The sequence below is a fragment of the Scatophagus argus genome, chromosome 22, assembly GCF_020382885.2.
Source record: "Scatophagus argus isolate fScaArg1 chromosome 22, fScaArg1.pri, whole genome shotgun sequence".
Classification (NCBI taxonomy): Eukaryota; Metazoa; Chordata; class Actinopteri; family Scatophagidae; genus Scatophagus; species Scatophagus argus.
In genome coordinates, this window is record NC_058514.1 from 9,180,843 (window position 1) to 9,203,167 (window position 22,325).

The 22,325-nt window shown below is 41.1% G+C and overlaps 1 protein-coding gene across 1 annotated transcript; it reads right to left on the reverse strand.

Annotated features, from left to right (window-relative positions):
- Nucleotides 1-536: 536 nt before the first annotated feature.
- nampt1 (nicotinamide phosphoribosyltransferase 1) lies at nucleotides 537-20,928 on the reverse strand. The gene is made up of 11 exons (XM_046379211.1): nucleotides 20,743-20,928; nucleotides 14,790-14,946; nucleotides 12,935-13,038; nucleotides 11,684-11,812; nucleotides 7,891-8,049; nucleotides 7,352-7,488; nucleotides 5,287-5,512; nucleotides 5,049-5,168; nucleotides 4,674-4,814; nucleotides 4,282-4,416; nucleotides 537-4,116 (listed from the first exon to the last, which is right to left on the reverse strand). Exons 1-11 carry the CDS (start codon nucleotides 20,794-20,796, stop codon nucleotides 4,003-4,005), a joined length of 1,476 nt encoding a protein of 491 aa, XP_046235167.1. The 5' UTR covers nucleotides 20,797-20,928; the 3' UTR covers nucleotides 537-4,002.
- Between the last annotated feature and the right edge of the window lie 1,397 nt (nucleotides 20,929-22,325).

Sequence of the window (22,325 nt, forward strand, 5' to 3'; positions counted from 1 at the left end):
TACATTTGTTGAGGACAAGAAGTGTGTCGCTTCTGTAAACTTGTCTCCTGTGGAGACAGTTTCTGTTGTCGTCTGTGCTACTTGTGTCTTACTGATGTCTTTTTATTAAAATTACAGAAAAGTCCATTTTCTTAAGTCTTTCTCAATGTTTTCAGGTACGTCTTGCAGGTATTCAATAAAAACTGGCAGAGATACTAAATGTTGGGGATGCTTTGTTCTCCAGATTCATGATTTTAGAATAATTTACAAGAAGTTTCCTGAAAAGAAGAACGTATTTACCAAATTATGTCACCATTGCCACGAAAGTTCTTGGGAAATTATTCAGAAATTTTACAGACTGATAAACTGAAGCATTTTTAAATGTCATTTGGGATATCGCTGCCTTTTTTTGTACATGTATACATTTTGTACATCACTATGTTTTCCTAAAACTGGAAAAATATGACAGATGGGAACTGAAAAGATGAACACTAAACAAGTCAAATAATATTAAAAATCAGTCCTATGCAAGAGTAGGCGAACAAATAAATGGACCATTTGAAACTGACAGGGTGGCATCTTTAATCAATGTATTGTTGACAATATAGCAAGTTATGTTAGTTAAAATATCAGTTGTGTTTGGAGAGAATTTGGGACAACCAACATATACATACAAGTAAAACAACAACAACAATCACATAAAGAAAAAAAAAATATTCACAAACACTTTTTCATCCATTACACCCAAGGCATTCACACAGGACAACACAAACAAACACACACACACACACACACACACACACCAGCTAAAAGCTTGTCAGTCACAAAAACAGTCACACTGCCAATTCAGTCAAGCCGTTTTGGATATTATATTCCAATATTCTATTGGTACAAAAACGTTCTGACAAAAATAATAATATCATCTATTGTGGTCGTCCCCCGAACCTGCACTCGCTGCTTTCAGTTAAGATAGTCATCGTATGTACAAGTGAGAAGGCAGTATGGCCGCATCGTTTGGAAATAAAGATATTTACTGCAATATTTCTGGCAATTTTTTTTTCTCCTTTGTCATACAAAACAATATTTCTCCGAGGTGAGACAGTATCAAAAGAGTAAAATCAAAGTTTTACTAAAATGCACCCCGTCATCGGACAAAAGAAAAGGACGACTGTGACGTTACTCCGGAACAATTGGATAAATGATCTGACCTATAACAGAAAAAACAGGTGGAAAAACAGAAGGAAATTATGAAAAAAAAACAAAAAAAAAAAAAACAAGAGAGTTGTGTGACATTGTCTCAGCATGTTGTTTACCAGCTTGTTTGTGCTGGCTGGTCGGAGTCAGAAGTGAGAGATGGGAGTCGGTGACACCACAGGTTTCTTCAAGGCCTTTCCTAAAAATCACAGACAACTAGCAGGGTCAGTGTCCATGTGAGACAATAAGGTCACTGAAGCTCTAATAGCACCAGTGAAGCTGCTCAGGGCCAACTATTTAGCACACTGTGGCTATGTGAGATGCTATGAATGTGAGGTGGCTGAATGTCTGGGTGCAGACAGAGGACAAAGTGTCACCTGGATTTGTCTCAACAAGACAGTCTGCAGTCATGCTAGCAGCTCTGAGGTAAAACAGAGTTCGGGTGGTTAGGAAGGTCATTAGTTTCGCAGGCATTTGGTCATAAACTAATTAGACGCATTAAAGTTCGTGATGGTCCATAAATGTCTGTAAACGATTTCATGGTAATTCACCAAATAGCTGTTGAGATAGTTCAGTCTGTTCAGTCTTAGTGTGAGCATCTCGAGAGCCAGTTAAAATGTAACCCAGTCCCAAGCAGAATTGAAATTTCTCCAGTCAACGATGCCTGCACTCTGTCCTTTTTGTACCAACATCCAGAAAAAAATGGCTGCAGGGATTTTCTGGTGGCTAAACACTGTTGTTATTTTGCCAAAACTGAGGTGGGAGCAAACATGGCACTGAGAGTTCTGACTGAAAATTTCGACCACAATACTCTGCCTTTGGCCTGAAAATATACATCCTGTGATGTCACCAGTTACTCCTCTTTAACTAGCCTCCCGGGCCTTGCGAAATGACAAATCCCTTCACTCTGAAAGGGCCAACCAAGCAATGTGACTGAACACGCCTGCAAACAAGAGTGACACTCCACTGAGATGATCCGAATGGGAAGATAACTAACCGCAAAAGGCATAATCAGCAAGATGCCATTTATACCTGGGCAATGGATCCAAACGAGACTACGATGAGCCATCACTGGACACATTTAAGCTTTTCCAAAAACACGGCTGTTGAAGTTAAGGCAGTGATTCCAAGGGCAACGATTTGCTGATCTGCAACTGCGCACCACCAACTGCCAAAGCACGGCCAGTACATGCCTGTCAGAAATGTATTTCTGATCTTGGTCTGCCTCTTGGTTGCCCAATGGAAAAAAAACAAAAAACAAAACACGACTGTATCAATGCCGGTTCGTCACAATGCTGCATCTCCTTCCAGAATAAAAGGCCGGCAAAGTAAAAGTAGTGTTCTCTATCCACCCAAGATCAACAAGTGCGTTTGCATATAGGAATACTACACAACCCTTTAGAGGAAGAAAACATCAGCACACACACACACACACACACACAAACACACGCATCCAAGCACTCACACATCAGAACCAACATTTAACACACATTTCTGCCCAGGAACCACATGTGTAATCTTTCATCAGAGCATAATCAGATCATCTTCATTCCAGTGAAGACAAATTCTGTGGGTTATTTTTTTTGGGGGTTTTGTTTTTTTACATGAGCTCCTATACAGCAAAGACTTGTCTCGAGAGCATTCAAAATCATGATGACCCAATTCGAAACCTTTCACTCAAATCTGATGTTAGCTCTTGACTACTTCTTCTTCTTCTATTGCGAAGGATTGGGGCTTATTTGGGACCTTATTCTTCCTAATTTTATAATTTGTTATCATTATATTATCTTTGAAATTAAAACAACAACAACAACAACAACTAGAGTGGCTAAATTCTCTCTGTGAGCGGTATTTGTGAATTGTGACTGTGGATTGGGCCATCTTGAGGTGAACGCTCTGTGGCAATATAATGGCAAGAAGATGACCAGTTATACACCTTCAGAGATGCACCAATAACATTTTGTTTGGCGGAGCGCTCGATACTTTCTGTAAATTTGCGCCATAAAGGCTGATTAAAAGCAAGAAAACTTTGTTATCAGAAAGTGTTATTGGTGCACCGTTATATACCATAATGGTCTTCTTCCTTCACGTAAAAGACAAAGCTAAGTAGATTCAAACACATATTTTACTCTAAACAGTTCTGTACACAACACGTGGGGCACGGTCATCGGTGTGGGTGTGGCTTCATTATTTCTCTTTTTGTGATCATCTTTCTTGCTTTGATTCACCGTGGCGTTCACTCCACGCGTAAGCCGCCACAAACCCATTGACAAACCTACAATCGTCGGATTTGCCTTTGTGACGGCATGGAAAAGTCTGCAGACACATCACCTATCAGCAGCCAATTACATTCCTACGCTGCAGCATGTCTAGCCTATAAGTGCAACATGCCCAAGTTCAATTTGGGGCAGCAGCACATGGAAGTGAGCCAACGGTTTGTCATCATAATTGCAACTTCGCTCCCTCTCTGCCATACCTGTCACTTACTGCACCTCTCACTCATTTTGTTCTCTTTCTCTTTAGCCCCCATCCCACTCATGGGGCGTTCGGCATTCATCAGAGGCATGGGAGTTTCCGATTTCTCCACGCTATTGGAGGACCAACAACAGTGCTTTGGAACTGAAGGTGAATTTTGGAATTTTAAGGGAGTTCTCAGGTTTTTAGTCAGGTGGGATTCTCAGGCTTTGGGAGTGGGATCTATTTGCTGTGCACGTGACCTCCATTTTCTGGGGCGACATCGGAGGCCAAAAGGTCAGGGGCTAAAGTAAGGAGGGGTTTTTTTTGGGGGGGGGGGTTAGGGTAGAGGATGGGGGTTCAGTAGTGCCGCGTTCACTGCAGCAGCTCTGTAAGCTCACTCTCTTTGAGCTTAGCATTGTCTCTGACTTCATCAAATGTGTACGTCTTCACAATCTTCCCGTTCTTAAAGACTGTGTGCAGCAGGTCCTGGAGGTGAATGGAAAAACAAGATAGAGGGAGGGTAAAATAAAAAGAAAGGGGGACAGGTGACAAGGAAAGAGAGGAGAGTCAGGGCAGTGCAGATGAAATGAACTTCTATAAAATCATGTGTACAAAAATGCATGTCTGTGCTGTTGTGGGCATTGAACTCACCACGCCATATTCCTCCAGGTCACCCTTGCCCTCCTCCAGCGTGACAAACTCTCCGCTCTGCGTCAGGTGCAGAGACAGGCGACCTTTCTTTGACCTTTTGTTGGGGTCTGCTACCGGGTCCTTGAACACATTCACCTTACCCCATCACACAGAAAAACAACGCCACATTTAGACGGACAAAGAATTTCATGTCGCAGTCCTTTACGTGAAACTTATTCATCTATGATGCTGACTTAGTTTTGAGAATAAAAAACATGCAATGCTCAGCCCCCACTGCTTTGTGACACTATCCACAAAGTAATTACTGAGCAATAATCTCATTTTAACCTCCCCCACTGTTACAAAATGCTCACTGAAACACAATAACTGCATTCAAATGTGCCACTGCTCACCCCCAGTCCATTAGTGACCACGTAACTGCATTTGAAAGAGCAGTTGAGCAGATCTCTGGTCAGTTTTTGCAGCAGAGCCCCTCCGGACCCAAAGGCAATGTTCTCAATGGACCACCTGTGCTCCTTCATACCCTCCACTATCTGCAAAAATACACACAGTGAAAAACCTTGCAACAGTACAACATTATGCAATTGCTGATGTAAAAATGTGACTTCAAATTTGGTGATGTTGATTTATTTGATTATGTGCTCCTTTGCTGATTGAATATACACCCAGCAATCTTACTCCGAACTGCTGAGGAGAGATACACAACCCATTGTTATGGCTGTGTGGTTGTGTCCCCAAGTACATCAATAAATAGCATGAGTCTGTACCTCTTGCAGTGTGTTGATATCAACTCCGTCTCCTTGTATGACTCTGATGTAAGGAGGGAGAACCTTAAAACCTTTAGAGTTCTCCTCTGGGATAAACTTCTTACCCAGGATCTCCAAAACCTGACACAAGTACAAGAAGAAAGGAAGAAGGAGATGGTACAGAGAAGGGAAAGTTAATGTCCTGTCTTCCTTTAGGAAGATTTGAAAGAAAGAAAAAGCTGTCCACATGACAACACACCTTCAAAACTGTATCGAGGGGGTTTCCTGAGTCCGGTCGCACAACCAGCGGGGCGTCCGCACTGCGCGTCTCTATCAGCCCCCGCAGGTCTTCCCCCCAGATCTTCTCACAGGCGTTGTAGATGTCGTAGCTGTCACTGACTATGGATACGGGCACGCTGGGGAACTGCTTGACGATGTGCTCAAAGGCATCTTTTTCGTGGTCCTTCCCCCATGCTGTGATGGTGCTGTGGAGAGATTATTCTTTTTAGTCCTAAAGTTATTTCTTTTTTCATGTTGCTGATAAAACTATGACAAGTTGTGGAGAAGTACTGCCGTTGACTTAAATGTTGTGGCTTTACAGGGACAAATAAATCAATAAACAGAGGAAGAGCATTTCCCAACACTCAAAACTCAATTCAAAATGTAAAGAAAGAGGGAGGTTTGACAAAAGTCCAAGTACAGCAAAATAAAAAAGAAAAAGTTAAATCAAACAAAAACACTTTCAGTGGCAACAGGAGAAGCACACTGAAGCCAAAAAAGTTGTGACAAAAATAAAGAGGAACAGTCACATGACATTCATCAAATAACAATGCCACAAATTGTCCAGAAGAGGGCAGTACACTCCAGATTTTAGTCTTGGATTGGAACCAGATTGAGGCCAATTTTTATTTTTTTAAAATGAAAAACTGTCAGGCCTATGAATGGGGTATTTATGAAAAAACTGTGAAACCAGTTCAGTGTACACACAGTAAATCTAAGCTACTAGACATTCTATCAAGAAAGATGAAAAAGATGGCACATGTCTGAATACGATTTGACCCAAACAAACTTGTTTAAATAGTACTTTTGACACAGTGGAAGTTTCTTTATAGTATAGGTCTGATCATTACCAGTCCACAAAACGAATTTTGTGTATATTGAAAGTTACTATAGACTTTTTTGTAATTTTTCTTCACAAGTGATTTCTGTTACTTTCAGATTGTACAGTAGGCAGCAGAGGGTACTCAAAGTTTAGCACAAGAGAGCTCCGAAACTGCCAAAGCACCCACCCATCCCTTTCCTTCTACATCAAATTCAAAGTGGAATTTCACTGTGACTCCTCCCTCTGAGGTAGAAACCGAATGGGAGGGGGCCGTTACATAACAGTTACCGTGGCAACTCCTGCCACCATCCCACAGCCCACTGGTGCAGGGAAGAAGGGTGCGCTGGAGCAGCAGTAACTGCCCTGGTGGCACAGAAGAAGCAACTCTACGTGCATGAGAGCAAAACAGAAAGAGAAAATGTGTGTGCGTGCCTGCCTGCATGCATGCATGCGTGCGTGTGTCAGAGAAGGATAAATGGATCAGCGCCATAGAACAACACCGGAGACATGAGGGACATGTGCGTCAGGAGAGCAGCCAATCAAAACCTTCACCTCCAAGCCAATCACAGCCCCATTCACAAACTGAGACAGATGAACCACATTGTTCATGTGAGGGTGACCAAGCCAAGATCAGAGAAGAACATAAACACCGACCACACGTATAGTATATTTTCACTCACCAACAGAGTTGGCAGATAACCAACTGTTACTTGAAACGAGTTTTCTATTTTAAAATTCAATTTGACTCACGGGTGAAAAAGTTTGCTTCCAAACCTGGCTCTTAGCCAAAATGTGGGCTATCTCACCAGGGGCAGCACTGGAGATGAATAGCGACATGCCGACTGTGCCCCTGTGCTTTCTGGCAATATATGAATACATGGATTATGCTGATGATTATCATTGTGCACAGGAATCTAGCAGCCTCCAGGGGCTAAATGTTAGGCTTTAAGGTTTCTGCGAACCTTGCACATCTCTTAAACAGAGTGATGAACACGTTGGCAGACACCCATCGTAACTTGGAGGTCTTACTGGTACAATAATTAAAGCTAAGGGTGAACTACTGCCCTACATCACACACAACGGAGAAAGTGGGACTCTGGAAAAGCCAGGAAATACTCTACAGTTAAAAATGTAGGCTACACAGAGTGATATCCTGTCTGTAAGCAGGGACAAATCTTTAATAAGCAACTTTAAAAAAATAAAACACTGAGAAAGTGTCTACCTATGCTCCGCAGCAGGCACTGAGAAGCCCGGCACAGGGTCCTTGGTGCCGTAGTACTTCTTAATGACTCCGATGCCGGCCACCGTGTCTGTGCCCTTGAAGTTGACCAGATGGGCAGAGGCCCCAATGCCTGCAGTCTGCAAACAGGAGGTATGGGCAGTTATGAGAGTGAATGAGCACGGACAGAATGATATAACATAAATTTCAAATTATATTTTGTCCACCTTCTTTCATTTCTGCCTTTTTTTCCACTATACATTCTAATTTTAAGCCTGACAAAGTAGGCCATAGTTTGTTTCAAACAACATTCAAAACAATCCCAACTTGGGAGTCCCCCTGCTGGCTTCTTCCAGAGCTTTTACTTGTTACACATCGTGTGAAATGTTCCAAAGCTTCAGGGTAAGCTGGTGAGCGGACCTTCAATTGGGACTGTGTGAATGTATGTATTTGTCAATTTGGCTAGAACTGAACAGGTTTTTATGGTAAGCATACAACTCCACAGTTACAAAATCTACTGTATGGTAGTACAGGATACATACCTCTTGTGAGGAGACACCTCTGTAGCCAAAGTCATGCAGTTTATACTCCAGTCCTTCCAAGTTTCCAGAGGTCTCCAGGAGGTACTTGGCGAGGATCTTCTTCTGTTCTCTGGAGTTGGTCGCCACAGTGATGGGATACCAAATCTGAACAAGAATGGTCTGATGGAGGAAGAGAGGACAGTTCAGTCCAGTTCAGGTCACTGGATCTTCATTACCATTTCAGGTTATCAGAACATTTCATAGAAAAGGTTCACTTTGAATTTCCCACATGCATTTACGATTAAAAACACCTCTCAGCTCTTAGACAAAAAATGTTTTCAATGCAAAGTTGCAGCAACAGTTTTTTTTTTTTTCCCAGCACTGAACAGACCAGCAACGGTCTGGTCCAACCATCCTGCTTTCCCAGTATTCAACTGGTACTAAAACCCCAAACTAACAGGCTCAGTGGGATCAACATTCCTCAATGCCTCATGTCAACTTTGGACCAGAGTCGCACATTTCAATATGAAAACAAGTGGCTTATCTGTATTCACCACCTCCTGGGAAATTTTATGAATGCACACTTTCCATCATCATAAATGTACCGTACTTGCGCAAGACTCTGCCTGCCTATGATTCTGTACATAAATCAATTTCTAGGCAAATACATAGTGTGTCTTATATTTAAGTGATTAATTATCATGACACTTACAAAAATCATGTCAAGGTCATATCATGTCAAAGTATTTTTCCAAAATTATTATATATTCCATGTCAACATAGCAGTGTCCAAATCATGTCAAAGTAAAATCATGTCAGGGTCGTGTAAACATCAAGCTTAGTTGAGGTAGATTACATATTACATTCAATTCCATTCCTAGATAGAGAAACAAATCTTATACGGTGACCACTGGGTCATACACTCATGAAGCTGATACTATTATGTAAATTCACACGGTGTATGCAACATTTCACGACTTACAATGAAGCTGTGTGTGTATATAATAGGAATGGTGGATAAGCACGCGTGTGTAAAACCTCAACAGCTGCAGATAAAAATGGTGAGCGTGAGGAAAATTCAAAAACACTCGGATGTACTGCTATCTTTCTTCCCTTACGGTGATTTGTGGGTTTGTCAGTCAGGAAAGCAATCTCATCTCTGTGAACTTCCAGTTCTGACTCATTTGACTCCGCCTGCTAATACTGTGCCGTGTTTCTTCTCACCCTATGACCCTCAACACAGAGTCACATGCCTCCTGGAACTAATAAGAATCTAAACTGTAATAAGGCCTCATGTGACGGCCAGACCAAGGCTATTGTCCACGGACACATGCATGCACGCACGCACACATCATAAGGCCCCTTAACGATTCAATTTTAGATAAACAGACTCAAATTTGTTGCATGCCGAACGTAATGTTTTTTTAGTTCTAAGTTCTGTTTACTTTTCATGACCTAAAATGAAAAAAAAATTAAATACTGACTCAGACTTAAGATGAGTGTGACATTTATATCAAGTTTAATACAGCATGTAATCATACTGTGGCGGTTTGTCAAGGATAAACGGCAGCAGTACGGTCAAAGCAGCACTCAGGAGGAACGTTTTCATGCACATAAACACACACACGTGCCAACATAACTTCGCGGTCAATGTCCCAGAACAAAATGGAGGGAGATAAGGACCGACAGAAGGTAGTGAGAATGAAGAAGGTGGGGGGGAACACAGAGCCAAAAGAGCAGGAAAGACGAAAAGGGAGAGCATGATGTGTGAGAGAGAATGACAGAGAGGAGAACGAAAGATAAAAAAAGAAGAAGTGATTGCAGGAGTGAAGGGGGGGACCAAGAACAAACCCAAGGACACCAGGGTGAAAGCTATGGCTAATTTTACATCAGCCATGAAGAATGACTCTGCGTGTGTGTGTTCTTGCATGTATTTATATCAGTTGTAGAGACTAAGTGTGTGTATGGGGGTGTGTTGCATCCAAATTTATCAGTGTGTGTGTGTGTGTTGTGACTACACTCTCGGCTATGGGCGACCTCTATCTAAGCAGTCCTTCTTTAAAATGGTGTATTTGTCAACAGATCAAATGTAGTTCATATTCAGGAAACACTGGCCTTGCAAAACCTGTTGAGATACTTTGGAAAAACACAGACTTGTAACCAATCACAGACAGATTTGTAGTTATGTCAAAATGCTTCTGCAAGACTTTGACAAGTGTTGCTTTGTACAGCATGTCAAAAGCTATTTTTGCCTGAACGGACAGTAACAAAAAAAAGCACACTGTTTCCCTGTTTAATCACATTTTAAGAAGAGGGTGCGTGATTTATCAGTGGAAGAAGTCAAACATGATACTAATGAACGGGGCTGACATGGACAAAGCAAGGCAGAGAGGAGCAGGAGTCAGAGAGCGGTTAGAGAAAGGGAGATAAGATCAAAGATAACGCTCATGGTTAATGAATTTGGTTCTGCTGAGTCACTGCAGACAGTCTGTTCATGCAGCATTAAGTTCATGAGATCTTCCTCATTTTCAGGGAAGAAACACACAATTCAACACCAAAGTTTCTGCTTCAAATCATGAAAATTTGTTCTACTTCTGTTGTACTTGCTGGTACAAAAACAAATATCCAGTTATGTTTGCATGGTTACATTCACTGATGTCACGTGCATATTCTTCAACGCCTTGAGAATGAAAAGGATGAATAAACGAATGCTTACACTTTGTAGGAAATATGCAGACACAAAAGTGGTATCAACCTCCTCATTTAACTCTCGGCAAACAATTGACCAAGAATTCTTTCCAAAAAGTCAAACTATTCCTTTAAGGAATAATTTATGCATATTACAACCCACAAATGTGATTTACTTTGGATTTACTTTGTGTCAGAAATATCACAACACCAGTCACATTATTAGCTACAACAAAGCAGTTACTAAAATTATAGAAACTAAATCCTGTACAGGCGGACGTCGTGACCCTCACTCTCTGACACAGTCTTAAAGTAGATTACCATGCAAAGTGCTTAAAGCTGAAAAACATTCTTTGCATTGTTCAGAATGAGTTAAAAGACGGGAAGCAACAAGCAACTATAAACTGTTCAGGGTTAGGGGCTGCATTAGGATTGAAACTATTCTGTCAGCTGCTAAAATACCAAACAAGGATTATATAGCACATGACTTTCTACTATTATATTTTTCAGCCAACCTATGAATGACTTGCAGTTACAAGAGGTGATTAAATAATAAGCCGTGACAGAACTGTAATTCAGCAAGATTTAAGGAAGGATAAGAGGTGTCGTTGGGCGTGCTACCAAGTTAAATGGTTTATGGCTTTTGTAGAACTGTTAACTTTCCACTGTGATTAATAGGTCATAAATGTTCCAATATTTCATCTTTAATGAAGAATCAAATAAAGCTAACTAGTCTTACTGATACACTTAGAAACAGTTTTCATAGCAATGCTAGTAGCACATTAACATTTAAACTCTTATGTGAGAGCACAGGGGGGAGCTATTTAAAACAGCTTTTAACTTTAACTAATCCAAAGATGAAGAATGATAACATTCACAGTTCATTCCAGTGATTTAATATTGCACTTCTATTAAGTTGTGTGACAAACAAAAGACAGATACACTGACTTTTATTTCCCGATATGAGTCCTACATGTTGCCACAATACTACAAACAGCAGATTGTGGTTAGACCCTCCCTGTCTGACAGTTTCTAACTGGACAATGCGCTCGTGTCATGTCTGGACACACAGGAACTGACCCCACCCATCCATTCTGTGCCGGGAAGACGAACAAAACAAACTTACCTCCACCCAGTTGGTGAGCCAGTAGCATTCAGGGTCTGTGCTCTCCACTGTGAACAAAACATTGCCTCGAGGAATGACACTCCCCTCTGGGACTGCCTTTATTTCAATAGGCAGGTGTCCATTGTATTTCTGTAAACACAAAGAGACACAAAATTCCCTCTCAGAAACACATTTACACTGTGGCAGTTTCTTCTGCATGGCATTTTTGTCTTTGCTGAGATGACCTGAAAAGGGAGATCAAAGTGACACACATTTGGAAGCAATTCAGTTTCTGGTGAGATTCGACCTTCAGATGTGTGGCTTTGCACCAGGGTGTAATGTGGAAAGGAGGTGAGATAATGCTAAATATATGCAGACACATTTTCTGCTTTTCAAACCAGGCCTAGAGCAAATTTTCTGCATTTTATGTTCCATTATGCACTGAAAAAAGTGTGCACTGGACGGAAGACTCTACAAATAGGACATCACAGTATATATTACACTACGATACATACAACTACTAAAAGTAAGCAACATTTTTTATGCTTGATGTGAGCTGACTCATAAATTATCAACATGAATTACAGAGAGATTTGCATAAAAACGATACTGTTAGATCGAGAGCTGATTAAGCAACGTGTAAAGAGATGAGGAAAAGACAACAGAGTATAAATAAGGTGTATCAACACTTCTTTTCACTTGAGAAAATACTTTGTCAGTACAGAGTGCTGTGCTCTCTCCAAGGTGCTGAAACAGTATCTCTCAAGAAAAGGAAACATCGAATGCATCGAATTTCTTTGATACCTTAAGTGACTGTGATTCATTTGTAGCTGCTGGATCAGTCCAGAATTTGACTAGCTAAGTCCTTCTCTGCTCTTATGGAAAACCACGACACCAAATGTGGTTCAAGAATGTGGTCAAGAAAATGTTTTTAGGAAATGCAGCTTTTAAACACCAAAACGGGTCTGAAAACGTGCACACTTTTGTTTATTTTTGCTACGTGACCCACTAGACAGTCGCTGTGTGCACTAAGCCTCTGTGTCTATGTTTCATGTAGAAACGCTAAGGAGCACTGGTGCCTGTGGACATGTACACCTGCACACTTGGTCCCCACTTCTAGTTCTGACCCGAATAAAAAGCCATTCCTTGAAAACAGCCTCTGTGTAACCTTCGTGGAATCTACTCACAAGTATACATGAAACAGTTTCGTACAATTGCTAAGTTTCACCTTGAAAAGTAAGGGTTTTTTGCCAACTTTCAGAAGTCTCTTACCTCCAAAATATAATTCCACCCCTTCTCATTGAAGACGTCATCCTGGAAGTGTTCTCTGTATACCTCCTTCGCCTCCTGGATCTTTTCTGGAGTCACCACCTTTCCTGGAGGGAGGGAGGGAGGGAGGAGGAGGAAGAAGAGGAGGAGAAGAAGAAGAAGGAGGAGGAGGGGGTTGGGGGGTGGGGTGGAGAAAGATGTGTTAGAAACATGCACACCGTTACAGAGAAGGCACTGGAATGCTACTCTACTGTCCACTGTTGTAATTAAATTAGATGCATCCTGTGTATGCTGACAAGGAGTCTTTGTACGAAACCACATGCACACAACACCAACCACTTCCTTGTCTCACTTCAAGTTTTACACATAGAAACTGTTGTGCACCACAAAAGGGACAGATCATTTATACAAATGCAAGTTTGCAGTTTTTGGTATTTGACAAACGAAACAAATAGTTTTGTTTTGTTTGTTTGTTGTTGCTCTTGTGTTTGGATGGTAAATATGAAGTAAAAGCTATCAGCCCGTTAGCTTACCAAAGCACAAACACTGGAAACAGGAGGAAACAGCTAAACTGGCTCTGTCCAAAGGTTAAACAAAAAAAAAGCCTACCAGCAAAGCATGGTTTGATGGGAAAGTTTCCAAAACCTCATTACTCTCCAAAAAATGAGTATCTCCAACTCTCTAAACAGAGGTTCTGCTTTCATTTTTACTCATTCTGCTGAATCACTCCCTTGACGTAAGTACAGTTAGGGCTGATTAAAATCCACTCTTGCAGCTCAGTCGAGAATAATCATTTTACACAGATTTGGTTTTGAAAGTTAGAGGATCAAGGATGCATCTCTAATAGTTGGCCTCATCGTTGAGCTCTGAGGGACGCTCTGCACAGACAGCTGTCCTTTCTCCCTGCAGCCGGTGAAAGAGCAGCTGTGCTTTTGTCTTCCCTCTCTCTGTTCTCCCTGGCTCTCTGTGTCCCCTGCACCTCTGCTACCGCACCATGAAATCCTCTTAAGAGGCAGGAGGGCGGTACATCCTTTTTTTTTTTCTTTCTACTCCCTCTCTTTCTGTCTCTCTTGCTCTCTCGAATGCCCTCCTCTCCCCACCCCGTCTGCCCCAGGATCACACTAACTCAAACATCCACCTTTACAAACTTGAGTTAATTGAGAGCACAGAATATACTGTGTGCACTATACTTCGCCTGGTCGCAGTCTTTCCTCGCTTACATTTTTCTTTTTAACCTCCTGGCTTTGTGTGACGCTTTGTACAGTCTAATCAAAGTGAAGCACACTGTAACCTTGTTATTTTTGTTTCTGCGGGACGCAATTGCAAGCACCTGCCCTGCTGAAGTGTCCTTGAGCAATGCACTGAATCTTGAGGAGCTCCAGGCATGCTGTTCTGTAGCCGACCCTACACTACACTGACCTTGTCCTGGAGGATGGAGGAAGAAAAAACAGATAAAATGCTCCCAGAGGGACCAATAAGGCATCACAAAAGGCTTTTGGTATATGCTCTGACTGCAAACTGGACAACAGCAGAATACACAGAGCGGGGGGGGGTACATTATGTGCAATAAATGAAAGTAAATGTTCAAGTATTGGACCTTTATTAATATATTAAGAAGACTGCAAAAACATTTTTGTTTACACAAACACCCGAGAGAATCATTAATCAAGGTCGTGGCATCACAGGACCAAACCTGCAAACTGCAAAGTCATTCAGTCTGGCAGCCACTGAGGAGCTCCTACTGGGTTAGAGGTGAGCACTTCAGTGTATCGCTCAAGGACATCCATGTTTTGTACTGCTTTCACAATGCAAGACATCCCTTTTGTGCAGCAAAATTCAAATCTGAATCAGGACTTACCTTTTAGGTATTTGTGGAGGATGTACTGTAGGCCGTAGAAGACAGTTTTGTCATATTTAACTTTTCTACTCTTGGTGGGATCTGTCCTCTTCTCACGGCACTCAAAGTAGGAGTACACTTTACTCGTGTTGGGGGGGTACTGTTTGTAATGTGTTACCTGCAAAGAGAGCACACACATCAAGTAGATGAGACAAACTAGCCATTTACAATGCTTAAGTGACACTCACAAAACACGAATATGTTACACATACATGGAATGCATAACTGAAGACAACATCATACAGTCCACACAACACATGATGCAACACTATATAGACAAAAATATTGGGCCACCTGACCAATACACCAACAGGTACTTTGATGACATCACATTACAAATACATACACAGGAAGTTTTGCCCATTCATGCAGTAGAGCACTTGTGAGATCTAGCACTGACGTTGGATCAAAAGGCCTGGCTCCCATTCGCCATTCCAGTTCATCTCAAAGGTGTTGAGGTCTTTAAGGGCCTTGCTTTGTGCACTGGGGCACAGTCATCATGCCGACTGTTGACAATGCTATGCTTTCAAAACCGTTGCCACAAAGTTGGAAGCATAGCATTGTCCAAAATGTCTTGGTATGCTGAAGCTACGATTGTCCTTCACTGGAAGACAGGGGCAGAGCCCAAACCCTGAAGAACAGCACCCATGAGAGTGTCTGGATACTTTTGTCTATATAGTGTATGATTTATCACTATTAAATGTCTCAGCCTCAGACCTGGCTGGCAGTAAGCCAGTGCGTTAATGCCCCCAAGCAAAACACATACATACACACACAAACTAATGACAAAATGTAGAAGCATCTTTTGCTTCGACTGGACTGGTCTTTACTTCTGGGTATTAAAGGAAATGAGCTCTACGTCCGCCACGAGCCTCATTCATTTGCTGGTCAAGCAACTTAAAAGCACTTTTCATTCATGAGGTACATATATTATACCAAAGTACACAAACAAAGGACACACACAGTCTTGTTGAACCCCGACCTACCTACACACACACGCACGCACCTGAGGAGGTCTTCTATGAGACTGGTAAGTGTTCATGCTGAATTGTATACAAAGGTTTTGAGTAATTTCAAACTTGTGAAATCTTGCTGAACAGGAGCAACTGTGTGTTAGTGCTGTGTAGTCTTAAGGTTTCACAACGCACAGTGTAAAATGTTCCACAGGCCCAGATAATCAGGAACTGACGAAACCTCTTGTAAAAACTGAAACTTGTTAAAATTTATGCAGGAAGTCTTGTGTTGAAATTACAAGATAACATGGAGAAATGGTATCTGCAAACACCATACTTTACTTTTTAAATTAAATTATCGTGCTCAGAAATGAACAGTAGTTCGATGCCAACCAACACAGGTCAGAGAGCTATTCGGAGTCACAACCCAAAGTTTAGGGAGCACCCGCATTGCGTCATTTTATCTGCGATGTCAGTGATTTATTGCAATAATCAAAAGGTGACTAAAATGTCACAGCTGGGGCAAGGCATTCAGGCTGCTGCTCACATGCACACACTCTTTATTCACAAAATATCACTTTCTGTGTTGACCGTTATATCTACTGTCAACTGACTGAATCTTGAAACACTGATTGTTGATATCAAGGTTGTGCAACCAAGAAGACTGTTTGAGACACGTCCAGGCATGTTTCTCACACACACACAAAACTGTTTGATAAGGACAACACCATACACACACACACACACACAAGTAAAAGATAGTAGCCATCCAATCATCAGTTAAGGGTACAGCAGAGAACATGAGAACCAATTTTTTACAAATAAGGTCATCAAGATGATGGTAACAAATACACCTCCCTCAATCATGTTTTATAATTTCTATAATATCGATATTTGTATCTAATATCCATACAAAAATGGATTTTAAAATGTTGTTTAAAGGCAATATACTCTTTATATACTATTTACAACCACAGAAGTCCAGTGATAAAGGGTTCAATCTGAGCCAAGTCCATGTAATAACCTGCACTCACTAAATATCAACAATAAAATATTGTAAGCCTTTCAGTTGCCTTCAGGGAGTATTACTATATGGGGAAACAAGGTGTGGATCACTTCTTGAGAAGCAGATGATGAAGAAAGAAGCACAAGATTAACTATGGGTCACAGGCTTGTCCTTCATATGATTACAACCTTGACAAACCCTTAATTTCCCACCAACGCAAATACATAAGGGTCATACTGAAAATATGGGGCAATTACCAGAGAAATGGCCTAAAGGCTCCATCACAATCTAGACAAACAGGTATGATATGTAAAGAGAAACAAACCAGCTCCTTGTCCACACCTTCTGAGGAAGAGAGGAGGAGAGTTAAATGTCAATGAACTACTCAGTTTCTTTGACCTGACGTTGTCCTTTCCTCTGCACTTCCAATGACTCAAAATAGAGTTGAGACACACAACTTGACACTAGGCTGGAGCATGTGCGTATACACATTTACTGGCGCAAATGTCGATGTATACACACAAATGTTCATTTAAAAATCACAGAATCACTAACAGTCTAGCCTAAAGGTCACAGAACTTTTTATTTGTCATTCTCGGATTTTATTCATTAATTATCCAACTTAACAGTATAACAACACCACAGACCATCAGATGGAAACCTATATTTGATTATAAATCATGCTGTGTGTAATCTCTGTGATACAACTTCATGAAAGCAGATTGGCAGGTCAACATATTTCAAAGTATGATATCCTCTCAGTGTCTAACATAAACACACCTAGAAGAGCAAATCAAGACCAATCGTTAAAGCTGCACAAACCAATATTTTTTGGATTAATAATGGATAAAATGGCTATGTCAGGAGATGCCTGAAGTGACAAACCCACAAGAATTAACACCTGACTCCAGTAGGGTTGGGAAACAATATTCAATTCCAAATTATGACTGAATCCAAAAGGCCAAGAATCGCATACAGGTCACAAAACTGAATTACAGCTCTGCTTGCTGGTTCCGAGCACGAATGGCTAACACAACAGTGGTCAAAAGGGTGACTTTGCGAAAAATGGCTAAGCACAGTGCAATGCATGTGGGAACCAAAGCTAATTAACAGCAAGTCTGGTTGCATATCAAATCTGGCCAACAATTTACAGCAGTACAGCATCAGTCTAAAGAAAATTGCTTTATGTCTTACGGTCTCCCAAAATGAAATGCTGTTCACCTCCACCCTGCGGTATGTTCAAATCTGACTCTTCACACCAACAGTAAACTTGTGTGCGTGTGTGTGTGTGATTCAGCACACAATAGACCTGCTTGGCTTTGGTGCTAAGCGTCTCTTTTCAATCCAAACAGACAAAACACAAAGGCGTTCAGGTGCAGCTTGTTTACCTGTCCTGTGAACAAAGTGTACGCCTCTGGTTGGTCCGCGAGTCAGTCAGCTGCTTTGCTGCAATAATCCCTTGTCCATTTACAATGGACAGCAACTCACACAATACACACCAGCATGAAATTTGATCAGTGTCAACCCAAATGTTTTGTCTGTACCCTCATTTAGGTGACCTTTGTTGTATAAAGTGATCTCAATATGCAATAATTGTTTCTCAGAAATCTTTGCAGAGACTTGTTTTACAACAGTAATAATCAAAGCCTGCATAAGTTAATAAAATAGGACGTGCAAAAGTATGCAACACTGACTGTATTATTGACTCAGATCATCGCAACTTACGCTGCTCAGATCTCATGTTTAGGCTGTAGTTACAGCCATGTGTCATTAATTATAATGCAGGTGCTTTTCACAATAAAAGCCTTTGAAATAAGATGGTTCACAGTGGGCTTTATTCCAAAGTAGCCAGTGGAACTGTTCAGTGCAAGAGTCAATGGAGGCATTTTGCATTTGTATAGGTTAAGTGATTACCTCCTCAGGCTACAACTGTAGTACATAATGAGTCAGAACAGTGTAATTACAACCAAGAGCATGACTTATAGGTTAAGCAGCAGCAGCAATGTCACTCATGTTTTAAATCAGGTGCCTCTAAACCTAAAGCCCGTCAAACCACTTCCCAGGTGTATTACCAACCACTAACCATGAAGCATTAAAGTTACACCTACAATATTTACGGTTTAACACCAATACTGTGTGCACTGCCTGAAACTTTTACATTTTGAGCTTATCTTTAAATCATGAAAACATTTTCTACAAGCAATATAAACCATTAGTATATCTGAGACATCATCATACCATATCTGAGAATGTTGAAATGAAACCAAAAGGATGGTAATCTTTTCCAGAAAGCAAAGCCAAAAGTGTAGCTATGTAACTAAAACACACAGCCCGGAATTGAAAACGAAAATGCGAGCTGGTTTCCCCTTCAATCAACAAAACAAAAAAGAACTTCATCAAATGTAAGTACTACATCAAAAACGGGCAAAACCACATCAAAACCCGGTAAAAATACTGTAGGGGAAGCTACAAGAATTACTTTACCATAAGTGGTTCCATTACTTCACAAAGCCCCCATCTTACATGCTGAAATACCTCATGTGAGAACACCTTCGGCCAAAAGCTCACATGTTCTCAGAGCCTAGCTGAGAGTCAAAAAGAGCGCATTAGGAAGAACAGGCTCATTAAAATATACCTGTACAAAGTCTGTGAGATGTACCTTACTTTCTACAACTCACCTTTGACTTTTGGTGCAATAAAACCCATTCCTAACATCTGTGTACACAGGGTTTACCTTGTCTTATAAATGTGACGGCGTATTTAATGTAAAACATATAAAAGTTAACACAAATACATCTTAATAAATCAATAGCTATTTAACCATAAAATTGAATTAAAACAGCTAGCAGCAATAAATAATGTGCTATGAAACTTGATGTCTCAAAACAAAATCCGTTTCTATACGTTTCCTATCTTACAGTGGGAAAGTGGCAAGGTTTACAGTAACTTTGTAAAAATTAAACTTGTGGTTAATTTTCAAATGCTGATTTGAAACTGTAATCTGTAGCACACTTACCTTGTGCTATCAGGTTACATATAAAACGTAATTATTCATTTACGCAGTTGTCATATGATATCGGTCTGAATCTTTCAGTTTTCTTTCAATGTTTTTGGCTCTTGGTCCCATCACTGAAAGATATCACATGACTATTGTACATGGCAACATGCCTGGCAACTGTCCCAGCAACCACTTGCTACGTGCGATAAAATATACCTGCAAGTGCATTTACTCTGATTATATCGCTAATTTTCATCCGGTTTTGGGACACTCTGACTTTACACACACGCTGTTACATCAGTGCGTTAAAACCAGCTGTTAAATATCGTTTATAGAGGTACACCTTGTAGGTCGGACTTTGGACCTAGTTGAGTCACATAAGGGTAAATACCCCTCAGTCTTTATAACTTTCAGTTTTGATTTCCCAGCAAATTGTCGATGGCCATTGCTAACGCCATGCTAGCTAACGTGCCCGACTGAGCTCTTGAATGAGACTGGTCATGTGCAGTTCACCAGCCTGTCCACACTCCACTCGCTAGCTAGTGGCTAATATTAGCTTTTTTTATATCAATAGCCGCTGTCTCACTTTTGCGCTCACTGTGAGCTAGCAAGCAAGCTAATTCAGCTAGCTAGATACCACTGCGACGAGCAAAGCCGGTGGGGCTCTGGCTCTCCGGGCACCTTATGTGTAAGTTAGCTAGCTAAAGGAGGGATGCTTGCTTTCTCAATTTGGTTCCCCGCCGTCTCTGCTATACCAGCCCTCTCCTCCTCTTCACCCTTCTCACTCGGTCTGCTGTGAACCGACGGAGACCGGTCACAGAGAGCAGTGTGATGGCCTTGGGACTGATGATGAAACCACCTTGACTTTATCAATTTTCATCCATCAGCCTCTCCCCTTCACCACGTCGTCCCCCCGCCCCCCCCGCCTCCGGCCTTAAACTACCAACGGTACGGTACCTTGTATGAATCAGTCGCTAGCATTATGTTGAAGTCCGCGTCTCTGCGCTCCATCTTTCCCCCTCTCGGTTGAGTCAGTCGCAGCTGTCAGTGTGTTGTGTTACCCGCCGTGCTGCCGGGGACTCCAGCCTGGTAGTGGAGCTTGGAAGGGGGAAGGACGAGCGTAGAGAACCGTGCGGGGGAAGGGGCGGGCGAGCTGACGTCACCAAAAACTCGGGCACTCCTCGGTTATATTCGATTCTACTCGGCTAACCAACCCCGTTTAACAAAAGATTGTCTATACTTAAAAGATGAACCACTAAACAATACAGACGAGACAGCGAAAGATCAACAATTACCAAACGGATTATCTCTTCATTTTATGGTTAGGCTTGGCTAATGCCTTCTGTTAATCTTCTGTTAATCTTCTTCTGTTATCTTTTATCTTATGGAACGTAAAATTTAGGGAAATTAGGGAATTTGACAAAATTCAGAGGTTGTGTGTCTTACAAGAAATATTTACAATGTACTTTAAGTAAATCAACTCAATGCACCAGAAGTAGATGTTTTGTAGATGAATGCATTTTTATGCGATTGTAACAAACACAATAACGACACACCATACACTGCATAAACACATAATAATGTGGGTAAAACATCTTGACTTTTAATCTTACAAAATTATTCTTGTATTCATTTTTTGAAGCATTATTTATTTCGACAGTTTTCACATTGTGTGCCACCAGATGAGTTTTTGGGACCGGTAGCTAAAAGCAGGGTTCCAGATTTCCAGTCACATATGCAACGATTTTAAGTCCGTTTATAGCACAGTCAGAAAGTAGAGTAAGAGTGGGACCTCTTGCTTCAATGTTCTCTCAGAAGTAATGCACACTTGAACGATTCTTATTGCAGTTCTCAAACTCAACAGGAGGGGGCAGCATTGGCCATTAACTGCTTGTACGATATCAAAAAACTCATTGAGAATATGCATGCGTGTGTATACGTACATTTACAGGGTGCTGTTATTTAAACTCTTTATAGAGTCAAAGGAACATTGTCTGTGTTTCTGTTCAGTTGAAGTCTTACCTAATTAAAGATCGTGCAAAACAACATAGGCGTTTTCATTTATTATGGTTAATTAGACTTTTAGGAATTGCAGAGGTTACTGAAGTCCATGAAACAAGCAAGGTTTGTGTGATTTCATCACAACAGGTGCACAAGTATGAATGAAAAAGTAAACATAGGCAAGGCATGTGGTATAACTGAAATTAAAAAAAAAGTAAGCAGTGAGAAAGACATCTTTATTGCCATTTCCTTCTTGAACTGAACACAGGTACACTGATGTGCGCTGTCTTTAATTAGCTATGAGTGGAAGGAAACTGATGTAATAGCCCTCAGCAGTAACAGATTTAGTAGCCACAAAGGCACTCTGCGGTTTTGAGTGTACATCTGAGATGGTTATCGTGACAAGCCAAGTGTGCTTTTGAGCACATTAGAAGGATTAATGCATAAAGGGAAACAAATTTGATAAAGGATCTCTGAATCTCTGGTGCGCTTTGTCCCAGTGTTGATCATCAGGGTGAAAATACACTGTAAGAACTACA